The 12,346-nt window shown below is 44.1% G+C and overlaps 1 protein-coding gene across 8 annotated transcripts in view; it reads right to left on the bottom strand.

Moving 5' to 3' along the window:
- LOC121582591 (NMDA receptor synaptonuclear signaling and neuronal migration factor-like) overlaps positions 1-11,422 on the bottom strand; it is a 41,049-nt gene extending 29,627 nt beyond the window's left edge. For all 8 annotated transcript variants that reach the window (XM_041898499.2, XM_041898503.2, XM_041898502.2 and 5 more), the window contains exon 1: positions 10,996-11,422. In XM_041898499.2, the coding sequence (XP_041754433.1) occupies positions 10,996-11,066 (71 nt within the window). In that variant the 5' untranslated portion in view covers positions 11,067-11,422. The remainder of the gene's footprint in view (positions 1-10,995) is intronic.
- Between the last annotated feature and the right edge of the window lie 924 nt (positions 11,423-12,346).

Below are 12,346 nucleotides of genomic sequence, written 5' to 3'. Positions count from 1 at the left end.
CACCAATATCTCGTCATTATTCGGGATACTCAAGTATTCTGTTTTTGAGTTGATGCATATAAACATCATATCCTGTTTACAGTAACCCGAAAAAGCTTGTATCCCGGTTATGAGAAACCCGGATAAAATGCCTGGGATATGCTGGTCGAAGACGGGATACTGTGGCATGTAAACATCTTATCCCATTTACTGTTGCTTTTGCGGTCTGCACAGGCTCAGTTTCGCATATCATGGGTGTTGTGTGATGAAAAAGGCTACCTCCGCGATCCACCATAATAATTCCATAACAATTTATACTACTATAATTCAGTTACTATAATTTACTACTGGCTACTTTCACCCCTAATTTAGACAAGTTTCATCTTATAATTTCCGACATTTGGTAGGCCATTTGTTTGTCAACTATACTTGTTGCCCCAGAAGACTAAATAAAGTAGCGCTCACCTGAATAATGTATTACATCGATAGAATGAATGCATTAGTAATCTAGTTAACGCCGGTAAATTTGTCTGTTTCGTTTAGGGACCCGTGAGAAAACGCAATAACTCAGTGGAAAAATTATTCCTTTGCAAAATGTCCAAATGTCATCAGTTTGACCGGTTTTAAGCAAATGAAAAGCTGAGAAAGACTTCAGTTCCACTTGGGTGCATATTTTATATGGGTGAAATACAGTCTGCTTGCATAACAGTGTCAAAGATAACACATAACAAGCTCATTCACATTTTCTCAAAAGATAAAATAAATAAATAAATAAATAATATTTCTCCACTCCTGTTCCCAAGACAAAATTAAAATGTGTTGTAATATTACATTACACTACATGTGAGAGATTATAGGCCTACAGTCAGTGTCCATATTTTAGTTACTATTCAATTTAACCCATATAGCCTACTTAAATTAGGAATATTATGTTTATTCATGGTTACAGGGATACTCATGAGCGGGATATCAAAGGTGCATGTAAACAGCTTATCCCGAATAAGACCTTAAGCGTGATATGAGCTACTATCCGGAATACTGTGTGCATGTAAACGTGGTCATTGTTTCATGATGTTATGCTAACAAAAGCGGGCGCACAGTGGGCTACTGGTCAGATTCGCGGGCAATTGATCAACTGCGCTATCCATGGTGCTGAATCTCTGCTAGCCTTGGTCTGTTTGTTTAGCGGATAATTTGATGTTCCCTGTGACTGTCACCACAATGAGCAAGTTATCATGAGGCAAAAACGGTCAACCTTCCCAAATTCCAACGATAGCCAGATGCAAGGGGAGAGAAAAGCTACCTGACGTCTTCCAAAGGTAGGCTAAAACGAATGTAATTTTCACTAGACCTCATAATATTTTACCAGTCGGCCAACAGTGCTTCATAGGTCTAGGCTACCTTAAAACTAGGCTACATCAACGAAAAGTGTGGTAACTTTTAGTTGATTAAATTGAAACACATACAAAAAAAAAAAACGTTAGATTCATGTGTAGCCTAGATTTCTGCAATTACATTGGTATACTTTTTATTCGCTGGTATTATATGCTTTTAAATAGCACTTCCGGTTTCAGCGGGAATACAGAACATTCCCTAGGACTGCCTGGAAGCCTTAAGTATGAGAGACAGAGAGAGAAAAGCTCAATCTCTTCTCTTCTCCTCCCTTTCTCTCCCCCTTAGTATTTCATCAGTCAAAAGGATCCACTTCAAAGCCCCTCTGCGGTACTGTAGATGTCATATTGCTTTAAGCTCCTCCACACAAGTCACAGTAACAGTCTGGTTCTCTGGGTTTGGGGGTGGCACCAGTAAACGAGTGGCTCGACACGTGCACCACCAAACGGCTCCCGTGCACATGTAAAAATAACCCTGCAAACATGTGTCAATGTGATTCTGCCACTGCACTTTCCTCCTTCCTCTCTGGCTAAACAGTATCATCCTCCCTGGAATGCTGTTTGTGTGTCTGTGTCTATGTTTGTGGATGCGTGTGTGTATGTGCCCATTCACATGCGCGTGTGTGAGCGAGTGCACTTCGTCATGGTGTGATTAGTCAGGCCTTCTGGGAGCTATCTCTCTGTGCAGAGTGCGATTAAACTGGTCTGGTGTAATGGGTAATTACTCCTTCCCTTCTGAAGCTTCTGAATACTTTTTCATTTTTCCCTTTTTTATTATTCAGCAGCTCGGAGCTTTGATTAAAATCAACAACAGGATGCACACAGTGGCCTCGGAGATACACATCATCCATAAAACATGAGCAAAAACAGAGGAGAGAGAGAGAGCAAACCGCCTCCCCATCGCCATCTCTCTCTCCATCTTTTCTCCATTAGTGATGGGAAGTTCGGCTCTTTTTACTGACTCTGATCTTTTCGACTCGTTCAGTCAAAATAACTAATTTCGTTCATTTGAGTCAGTCATGCACAGAGCACGCAGGACCCGCTACCGGCGAACGATGAACTGAAATCTCAAAAGAGTCATGATTCTACAAGCCTCTCGTTCACATAGGTGGCTTATTTGTTTGCCACCTAGCAATGTACATTTGTTGATTGCTAGGCATACAAATAAGATTATGTTTTGATACATTTGAAACAAGGTCTAGTTGTGGCGCATCCGACTAGATTGTAAACGACTCTTGGCGGAATGCATTGCTTGACTGCGGTGACATGCTGACCAAACCGGCTGCGTTGCGTGCGTGAGCGATACAAAATAAATGTACATGTAAATGTTATTAAATACTTGTATCCAAACTGCTCACGCGCGTCAACGGGCGTCTGCGTAGTCAGGTGCTAAACTAGAACTTGGTTCTATTTTAGATGCATGACATGCTGCAAGTCCCGCTTCTCCCATCTACTCATTGGTTTTTACATGCATATACCCACGTTGGTGATTGAAATATGAACAGGGTCCACACTCCAGTCCAATTGGTGGCGGTAATGCACCTTAAAGTTGGTTACCAACCGCCATATAAAATCCACAGAAGAACAAGAAGCAGCAGCATGACAAAGGAGGAGAGATTAATCAAAGAAAACGAACTAGGGTTCCCCTTTTAATCTGTGGATAAATTGTCGGAGTAGAGAACACACGATTTTGTATGATTCAAAATGTGTCAACATTTTACAAAGATCCAGCTAAAAAAAGAACCATATGCATTTCAGGTAAAATAACAACCCAATGTTTATCTCCCAGGACAAATTAGCTAGCAATAGCAAGCTAGATAAATGTCCATTCATGTTTCGTGTGTGTTTCAACCTGTCCCCAAATTAATATAGTTGGTTCACAGTTGGTTTTGGTATTTTAACCTGTGTGTCATGAACGCATCTGGTGGGCATAGACAAAATCAACATGCGCACGATGGCGCACGCAGACGCACGCACTGAGCCGGTTTAGTCAGCATGTGAGGGTGATAAGCGCAATGTCGTTAGCGAACTGCAGCCCCCCAACGATTTGTTCTCGAGTTCGAGTTTGTTGAGCAGAGGCATTATATGTTATAGTTATACAAAGCTGTGTCCATCATAACGTTCAATAATCAATTAATTGCATTCACTCTTGCACCATGCTGTTCAATTATCAGTGCTAAACATGTATTTTTCTTATCGATGCTCATCGATTTTCCTGCATGCATATGTCGAAGCACGTCTCTGAAGCCGCTGACCCGGAGGAGTGTGTATTAATCCCGCTGTAGGACTCATTGCAGCCAGCTCTAGCAGGTCAATCTAATGACTAAAATGAACGAGTCACTCAGAAAAACGAATCATGACTCTAGAGTCAGCAAAAATAATATCTCTCTCTCTCTCTCTCTGGATATAGCACATCTGGGTAATACTTAACTGTATATAGGTTCGATGAAGGGAGGGAACACTAGGGATAGTGAGACTGCGAGAGAGAGATAGAGAAAGAAGGGGGAGGAGGGGACCAGCATGCTCCCAGACATGTGAGTGGAGAGGAGAGCTACGAGGTAGTGGATTTGGGGTAGGGAGGAGGATGTAGGGGAGGAAGATTACAACTGAGAGGAAGAGAAGAAAGGGGCATATTAAAGATGAAAGGGAGATAAAGAAGAGGAGAAGGGAGAGCAGGATGTGGAAAAAAAACCAGAGGGACAGCAGAGAGAGAAAATGGAGGTGAAAAGTGGCTATACAGTGGGGAGAACAAGTATTTGATACACTGCCGATTTTGCAGGTTTTCCTACTTACAAAGCATGTAGAGGTCTGTAATTTTTATCATAGGTACACTTCAACTGTGAGAGACGGAATATAAAACAAAAATCCAGAAAATCACATAGTATGATTTTTAAGTAATTAATTTGCATTTTATTGCATGACATAAGTATTTGATCACCTACCAACCAGTAAGAATTCCGGCTCTCATAGACCTGTTAGTTTTTCTTTAAGAAGCCCTCCTGTTCTCCACTCAATACCTGTATTAACTGCACCTGTTTGAACTCGTTACCTGTATAAAAGACACCTGTCCACACACTCAATCAAACAGACTCCAACCTCTCCACAATGGCCAAGACCAGAGAGCTCTGTAAGGACATCAGGGATACAATTGTAGACCTGCACAAGGCTGGGATGGGCTACAGGACAATAGGCAAGCAGCTTGGTGAGAAGGCAACAACTGTTGGCGCAATTATTAGAAAATTGAAGAAGTTCAAGATGACGGTCAATCACCCTCGGTCTGGGGCTCCATGCAAGATCTCACCTCGTGGGGCATCAATGATCATGAGGAAGGTGAGGGATCAGCCCAGAACTACACGGCAGGACCTGGTCAATGACCTGAAGAGAGCTGGGACCATAGTCTCAAAGAAAACCATTAGTAACACACTACGCCGTCATGGATTAAAATCCTGCAGCGCACGCAAGGTCCCCCTGCTCAAGCCAGCGCATGTCCAGGCCCGTCTGAAGTTTGCCATTGACCATCTGGATGATCCAGAGGAGGAATGGGAGAAGGTCATGTGGTCTGATGAGACAAAAATAGAGCTTTTTGGTCTAAACCCCACTCGCCGTGTTTGGAGGAAGAAGAAGGATGAGTACAACCCCAAGAACACCATCCCAACCGTGAAGCATGGAGGTGGAAACATCATTATTTGGGGATGCTTTTCTGCAAAGGGGACAGGACGTATTGAGGGGAGGATGGATGGGGCCATGTATCGCGAGATCTTGGCCAACAACCTCCTTCCCTCAGTAAGAGCATGGAAGATGGGTCGTGGCTGGGTCTTCCAGCATGACAACGACCCGAAACACACAGCCAGGGCAACTAAGGAGTGGCTCCATAAGAAGCATTTCAAGGTCCTGGAGTGGCCTAGCCAGTCTCCAGACCTGAACCCAATAGAAAGTCTGTATTGCCCAGCGACAGCCCCGAAACCTGAAGGATCTGGAGAAGGTCTGTATGGAGGAGTGGGCCAAAATCCCTGCTGCAGTGTGTGCAAACCTGGTCATGACCTACAGGAAACGTATGATCTCTGTAATTGCAAACAAAGGTTTCTGTACCAAATATTAAGTTCTGCTTTTCTGATGTATCAAATACTTATGTTATGCAATAAAATGCAAATTAATTACTTAAAAATCATACAATGTGATTTTCTGGATTTTTGTTTTAGATTCCGTCTCTCACAGTTGAAGTGTACCTATGATAAAAATTACAGACCTCTACATGCTTTGTAAGTAGGAAAACCTGCAAAATCGGCAGTGTATCAAATACTTGTTCTCCCCACTGTACCTGCAGCCCAAGACACTGCAGCTCTATCTACACAAAGTTCATGGCAAGGCTGTGTGGTGAGAATGCTAGAATAGTATAGAGTTTGAACTCTGTGTGAATATAGAGGTATTATCATGGGATAATGAGGAGGAAAGAAAGCATGATACGGCATCCAGATGTTCAGGAGATCATGCAACACACTCACATCAAAACTACACAGGGGAGTCTCATTGTGCAAGAGAACACGTTAGAGACAAATCCACCGAGTCCGTATAGTTCAATAATAGGATCTGTTCTGTTGGCTCGTGCTCTGTTGCAGATTGCCAATAGGGGGCACCGTTTTACTTCTGATCATGAGACACTAATGACAAGACTTAAAAAGCATATCTCATTTCTTCCCTCTCTGCCACTATGCCACTGACTGAACCCTTCCGAATCTCTTACTAGTCCTCGCTGAAGAAAGAGTCTTGTCATCACAACATTGGGCCAATATAGAGTTCTACACACCACTTCATCACACTATAGATACAAAAAACTAAACAAACAGTCCACATTGGATGAGTTTAGACAGGCAACCCAGTTCTGATCTTCTTTCCACTCATTTGTCTTTCGACCAATCAGATCAGCTCTTTTGCCAATAATTGTGGAAAAATATCAGAATTGGGCTGTGTGTAAACACAGCCTAAATGCATAAGAAGTTCCTTTTTCTCTATCAACTCACAATCCTTTCCCTTTCATTTTTCTTTGTTTCTTAATGCAGTGAAACAACATACTCCAATATAATTTAGAGGACAAACAACTAATGCCTTAAGACGACCATCAGTTCACTGGCAGGATTCCCAGTAGTCTACCTGCAGACCAATTCCCCAGCCTTTACCCTCTCATCGATAAACAATAGGCTGGCCAGCAATATCTTTAAATGTTGGCTAATCGAATCCTCTCACCGTTTCACTAATTGAATTGGTTTTCTCTTCCAGCTGCTTAACTCATTTATAGGGCATATGGGCCCAGCACTTGATCAGAGCACTGATGAAAACATCACCTCGTCAGAGAGTAGGTGCCACATCAGCCTCCTAAACGCTGAGTGATGCAGCAAATTCACACTTGCCCACGATGCAGCTCATCAAACACACGCACACACACACACACACACACACACACATAACCAGCACCCAACACGACAGCAGTGTCACAGGCCTTATTGCTGTGTGTCAGTCACTTCGAAATCGGTATCATCTCACACAATTACCATAATTACAGCAAGCACTGTAATAGCCTCTAATAAAGAGGGAGGATGAGAGGGTGGGAAAGGAAAAGAGAACACAGGAGCTCACTGGCTCATTTTACACTTGAGTAAGCTTAGTTTAGGATAGTTCAGCTCAGAAAAACAAACAGATTAAAGGGTAGTAAAGGAATAAATAAGAGTGGGAGAAAACTATTATGTGAGAGGAGAGAGAGCACATAGAAGAAAGATAGACCAGGGGCTAAAACTATCTGCTACACTGCACCACCAGAGACAACGCACTGGCCATAGAAATATCATTACTAATTCTACTGGCACTCCTTTCAACCTGCTTGCCATTTATTTGAATGAAACCCAAAATAATGTGTCTGAATGTGAGAAGTGTGAGCCCCACATCACTCCATCTTTCAGAGTGCTCTAGTAGTCCAATGCCCTTCAACTGATCAATCGTATCACTCTCCTTAAGGATACACAAATCAAGGATTTGGGGATTTTCCTGATGACAGATTTCCAAAGATTATCCAAAAGGCTGCAGGCCAGGGTGAGCTATCTATTGCTCTAGCCTCAGCGGTTTGAACGTTTCAGTAGTTTGTGTGATCTGTAATGCTATCAGGTATACACACACCTTGGCAGAAGGTGGGTGTCTCTGCATCTTCTCTGCGTCAGTCTAACACGCTGCCTGCACTGTCCAATCAACACTTAGAGTGGCTGGACACCTCATAGTGCGCAGCATTCTGATTGGCTGTGGGATGTGATTAACTGTCCGACCCCACCCACCCCTATACGATAAGCACTGTGTGCTGTAAAGAGGTGAAGCATCACTCTTCACCAGACGGTATATTCTAACAAGAGTGTTTAAAAGTACTGGTAAACAGTAATGACTGATGACTCAGACACCGGACACATACCGACTGTCTGGATGCCCGCCGGCTGAGGTGTGTGTGACCTCCGGTCGTTTGCTATGTCCCCTGGCAGAGCTCTTCAGTGAGCCCCTCCCTCCACAGGGTGACACTGTGTTTCCTGACGCTTACACCGGGACCGGAAGAGTCGGACAGAGAGGCCTCGCCACTGTGGACGAGCACAGCTGGCCTCATCCATCACACAGCCTACAGGAGCACAGAGGAGCCACGGAGCTCAGCCATATGTCCCACTAACACAGGACACACACTTTCACCTGAGACTGTCGGTTTCACTGCTTCAGCCTCAGAGCCTCAGAGTTGAGTGCGGTTGAAGTGGGCTAAAAGATGAGGAGAGGAATGACAAAGCATTGGACTGAATCAATAGATGGGCTGCAGAGAGGAAAGGGGAATGTCAAATGAAGTGCATATGCATTGAAGTGTTAGGTATCTTAGGAACATGGTACAGTGTGTGTTGGGATCCAGCAGGGATAGAGGGTTTTCTGGAACACAGAGGGAGAGAAGAGAGAAGGCACAGGGCAAAGCTCGGTGGGGTAGAGCAGGAGAAGAGGCACTGCAGAAAGAAAGACAGCTTTGATATGAGGAGCAGCTTGCAGAGCTGCAGAGCCCTGCCTGCCCTTCAGACAGTGGAGAGGAAAGCAGGCCGGGGTGCATCGAATAGGAGAGTAGGACTCTGTGTCCCAGCAGGCCTGTGTGTGTGTGTAGAGGAAATAATGATTGTTTGGTGTGTGTGTGTGTAAGTATGTGCGTGCATGCGGGTATGTTTATGTGTGTGCGTGTATGTGTGTGTGTGCGTACGTGTGTATGTACGTGCATGCATGTGTGTGTGTGTGGAAAGCAGGACCATTGGAGGAACTCCTGTGTGTTGAGGACGTTCAACCCACAGACCCTGGCACCCTTTTAATGGCTTTCTCTAGTCACAATGTCGCGCAGCTAAGGCCGGGCTGTGAATACCAAGAATATAGGCCAGCTCCTACTGTAGAACACAGACATACTGTGTGTGTGTGTGTATACAGTAAGCACCTGTGTGAGTGTATGTGTGTATGTGTGTATGTGTGAGAGATTAGACTAGGTTAGTACTGTGCGTGACCATGGATTGATGAGTTCATACAGTATGCAGGTGAGTGGGGGATGAATATTGTATGTGTTAGATGTGTGATCACAGTAATGAAGGTAAAGGATGGAGTGTACAATGAGTGTACTCAGCCTGGAGAGACACCAGTTGTCTCTGGTGTGTACTACTGTATGTCCAGTCAAGTGTCCAGACATGAGAGATAATGTCAATGTGTCAGGCACAAGATTGGTGTGTATGTGTGTGTCATGTGATATTTGTACGTGCTCTAGGTCCCCTCTCTCTCGTCACAGCCCTTTGTGTGTGTACACCGAGAATACCGCAGCACAGAGAGTTGTGCGCACACACACACACACACACACACACACACACGGCATTGCATAAAGAGAGCGCTCACACCCACAAACACACATATCCATACACACACGTACGCACGCACACATACACACAGAATTACGTAACCATGCTAATGCAATCCCACATCTGTCTGTGGAGTAAACCCAGCATCTGCAAGGTCATGCAGTGACCTCCATTAAGAGAAGACTACCGTGTGACAACTCATGTATGACCAATCAGATACTGTATATTGATCTCTGTGAACTTCTCTCCTATATAATGTCCACCTGCTGTACGGTTCATTTAATCTCACCAAGGTGCAGCAGCAGCCATGACGGTACAAGGGAGCCATCACATAGATTACACTATTGGCCAAATCGAGTCCAGACCTATCCAGCTCTTGGGAATCCATAAGCAGACGACATGCATTGAGAAAACTGCTGGTTATTCCTCTCGATAGACCCAGACAGTGAACACAGGAGACCTGCGCATAGCCAATTTAAGAACAAATGTTATTGCGGTGCTGTTGTACATTATTGCCTGGGTGAGGGGGTGTCAGAAATCTCCCAGATTAACGACCCCTGTTTACAGGACATGCGAAGTAACGATTAGCCCATGTGGGTCGTTTACACGGCTTATAGCCTTGGAGACCTGGCAGGAATTTGCTTCCTTTGCTGAATAAATTAACGGTGGCGTTTATAGGCATTCTGTTGCCCTGCTCCGACCGGTGCAATAACTCACTGTGATGGGTGATCACCGAAGGTGCCCAAGTCAATTGCGGCTGATCGATAAATTGATAGCTCAATCATTTGCCCGCAGCATGCAACACCAGTGCATCCAAGAGCAGTAGCACTCTCTAACTTTTGTATAATTTCAGCTAGTAGTCCCCGTTTTTTGTGTACTAGGTCATCCAATTGTGTACTACGTCATCCATTTCATGAGATATGTTACGGATTTTGCAATTTATGTGATATGTTACAATTCGTGCAATATGTTAAGATATTGTTTCTCTATAAAGATGACGGTTAATGGTAAGTGTCCTTCATATCTAATCCATCCAGTTGGAGCCTATATATTTTTTAAACATGTCACCAGTGCAGTGGGACCCATAGGCTACAGTAACCTAAATGGGTTAGGCGATGTTGCCATGATTTTACCTATCTTTCGCATATCATCGTTTGATTTTAGCACAATAACCAATATGCTACCTTCAAGAGGTTATGCTATAGTGCTAATTTAACTTTTGTCTGTAGACATAGAGTGAACTGAAGTTGACATGGACTAAGCTCAAAGCATTTAAATTGCACTGCACCACACAGATCTCCAGGATCAGTGAACATATTCCCCTTCATGATGCACACTTTCTGCATGCGTCCGGAGACTTGCTTGTGTCAATGGTGAGAACAAAGGCAACTTTTGGGCACCAAAAGCAGTAAATTGTGTGATCATTCCACGCCAAGTCATGTCGAGCATGCTGCAGACGCAGCGACGGGTTGATGTTGCTCCCCGATGGTTATAAGCTGTAGCCTACCTGTCCTGCACCCGACGACATAACGTGGAAGAATTCTGGAGAATAGATTGAGGCGTTTATAAACGCGCAATTACACAATTTCGTTGGGTAACCTAAATGTCACTATTATGTCACACAGTGTTTTACATTAACTTGGTAGCATAGCAGATCTCTTCTACAGTATGACGGCAATACTGATAGGCTAGTCTGTTGGTGGGTGGTCGATCGGGAAAGAGGGCAGGACACTCACCTAACTTTTGCTGCCACCGAAGATATCGCATCGTTTCTTAAATTCTTCCTTTTAGACACGACAGTTCCCATGCTGGCATGGAAACGACGCAGGCAGGAAAACAGCTCATTCCAGAAAAACCAAGGATTGAGAAATGCGTCGAGGAAACACTAGAATGTTAAAAGAAATCCAGGAAATACTAGGGTCACAGGCATTCCACCACGGTAGGAATCCTGGTGTTTTCAGGTCTGCGGAGCTCTCTCTCGGAAAGAAAACAATGGATTCAGCGCCTCTTCTCCCTGCTGTGTCTTCAGAGTGCATGTGTGAGGTAACCCTGTACTGACAGAATACACGGACACGCACCGACAGTGTTCTCTCGCTCTCTCTCTCTTCATTGATCAGAACCAGAGAAAATGGGATGGGATGGGGTTGGACTCCAGCTTGTCATCATCAGGTATGTGCGTATGAGTGTGTGTACATGAGGGGCAGGGGTGGAGGCAGTAGAAACTGAGCAGAGCCATATATGGAGCTGTCATCCCCCTACATCACTAGGTGAATTCCTTAGGAATAAGCATGTACATACACACACACAGGTGTATGCAAGTGCATTGTCTCTAGAGGACCGCATTTTACTTGGTACATTTGAGTGAAATTCTAAGGTGCGTAAAGTCAAGATATAAGGTGTGCACGAGTCCTGTAAGTATATGTTTTTGTGCTTAGTTGAGTGGCTTTCTAGCTAGCACAAATCGAGAGAATAACGTGACTGCAGATGAAGGAGGGAACGGAGGGATGAATGAAAGGGGAAAACAGTGTGGTTACAGACTAAAGACAGGGGTGTGGCTCTGACTAGTGCAAGCAGAAAATAGGTAGTGTGAGTGTGTGGAGAAAAGACAGAACAAATGGAGGAAAGAAAAGAAAGATGTAAGAAAAAGGAAAGAGGAGACAGAGTTCTTGGGTTGACCTCCACCAGACCTTTCACTAAGAGCATACATGCATGTGTCTGCCAGAGATATACGTATCTCCTCTGACCCCAAAACCACTCAGTGTTTGACTGATGAAATTGCTGATCAATATTGGAGTCTGTGTCGAGTAGTTCTACCAGCCTAGTGCATGGCTGGAGTGTCGCCCTCATTTTACTCTGTCCCATTGAGTACTTTGAAATGACATCCATCCTTCCTCCTTCAGCCAAGGTGATCTCAGATCTAACAGCTGCTCATACACATTAAGGTTACTGTCCTTTAGTTGCTAACAAAGCGATCCTCTGAAGAGTACGGTGTCCATATTAGGACAGTCTCTGAAGAGTACGGTTTACATATTAGGACAGTCTCTGAAGAGTATGGTTTACATATTAGGACAGTCTCTGAAGAGTATG

This window comes from Coregonus clupeaformis, chromosome 15 (assembly GCF_020615455.1).
Source record: "Coregonus clupeaformis isolate EN_2021a chromosome 15, ASM2061545v1, whole genome shotgun sequence".
Taxonomy (NCBI): Eukaryota; Metazoa; Chordata; class Actinopteri; order Salmoniformes; family Salmonidae; genus Coregonus; species Coregonus clupeaformis.
The sequence above is the reverse complement of the archived record's forward strand: the minus strand, read 5'-3'. Positions and strand labels throughout refer to the sequence as shown.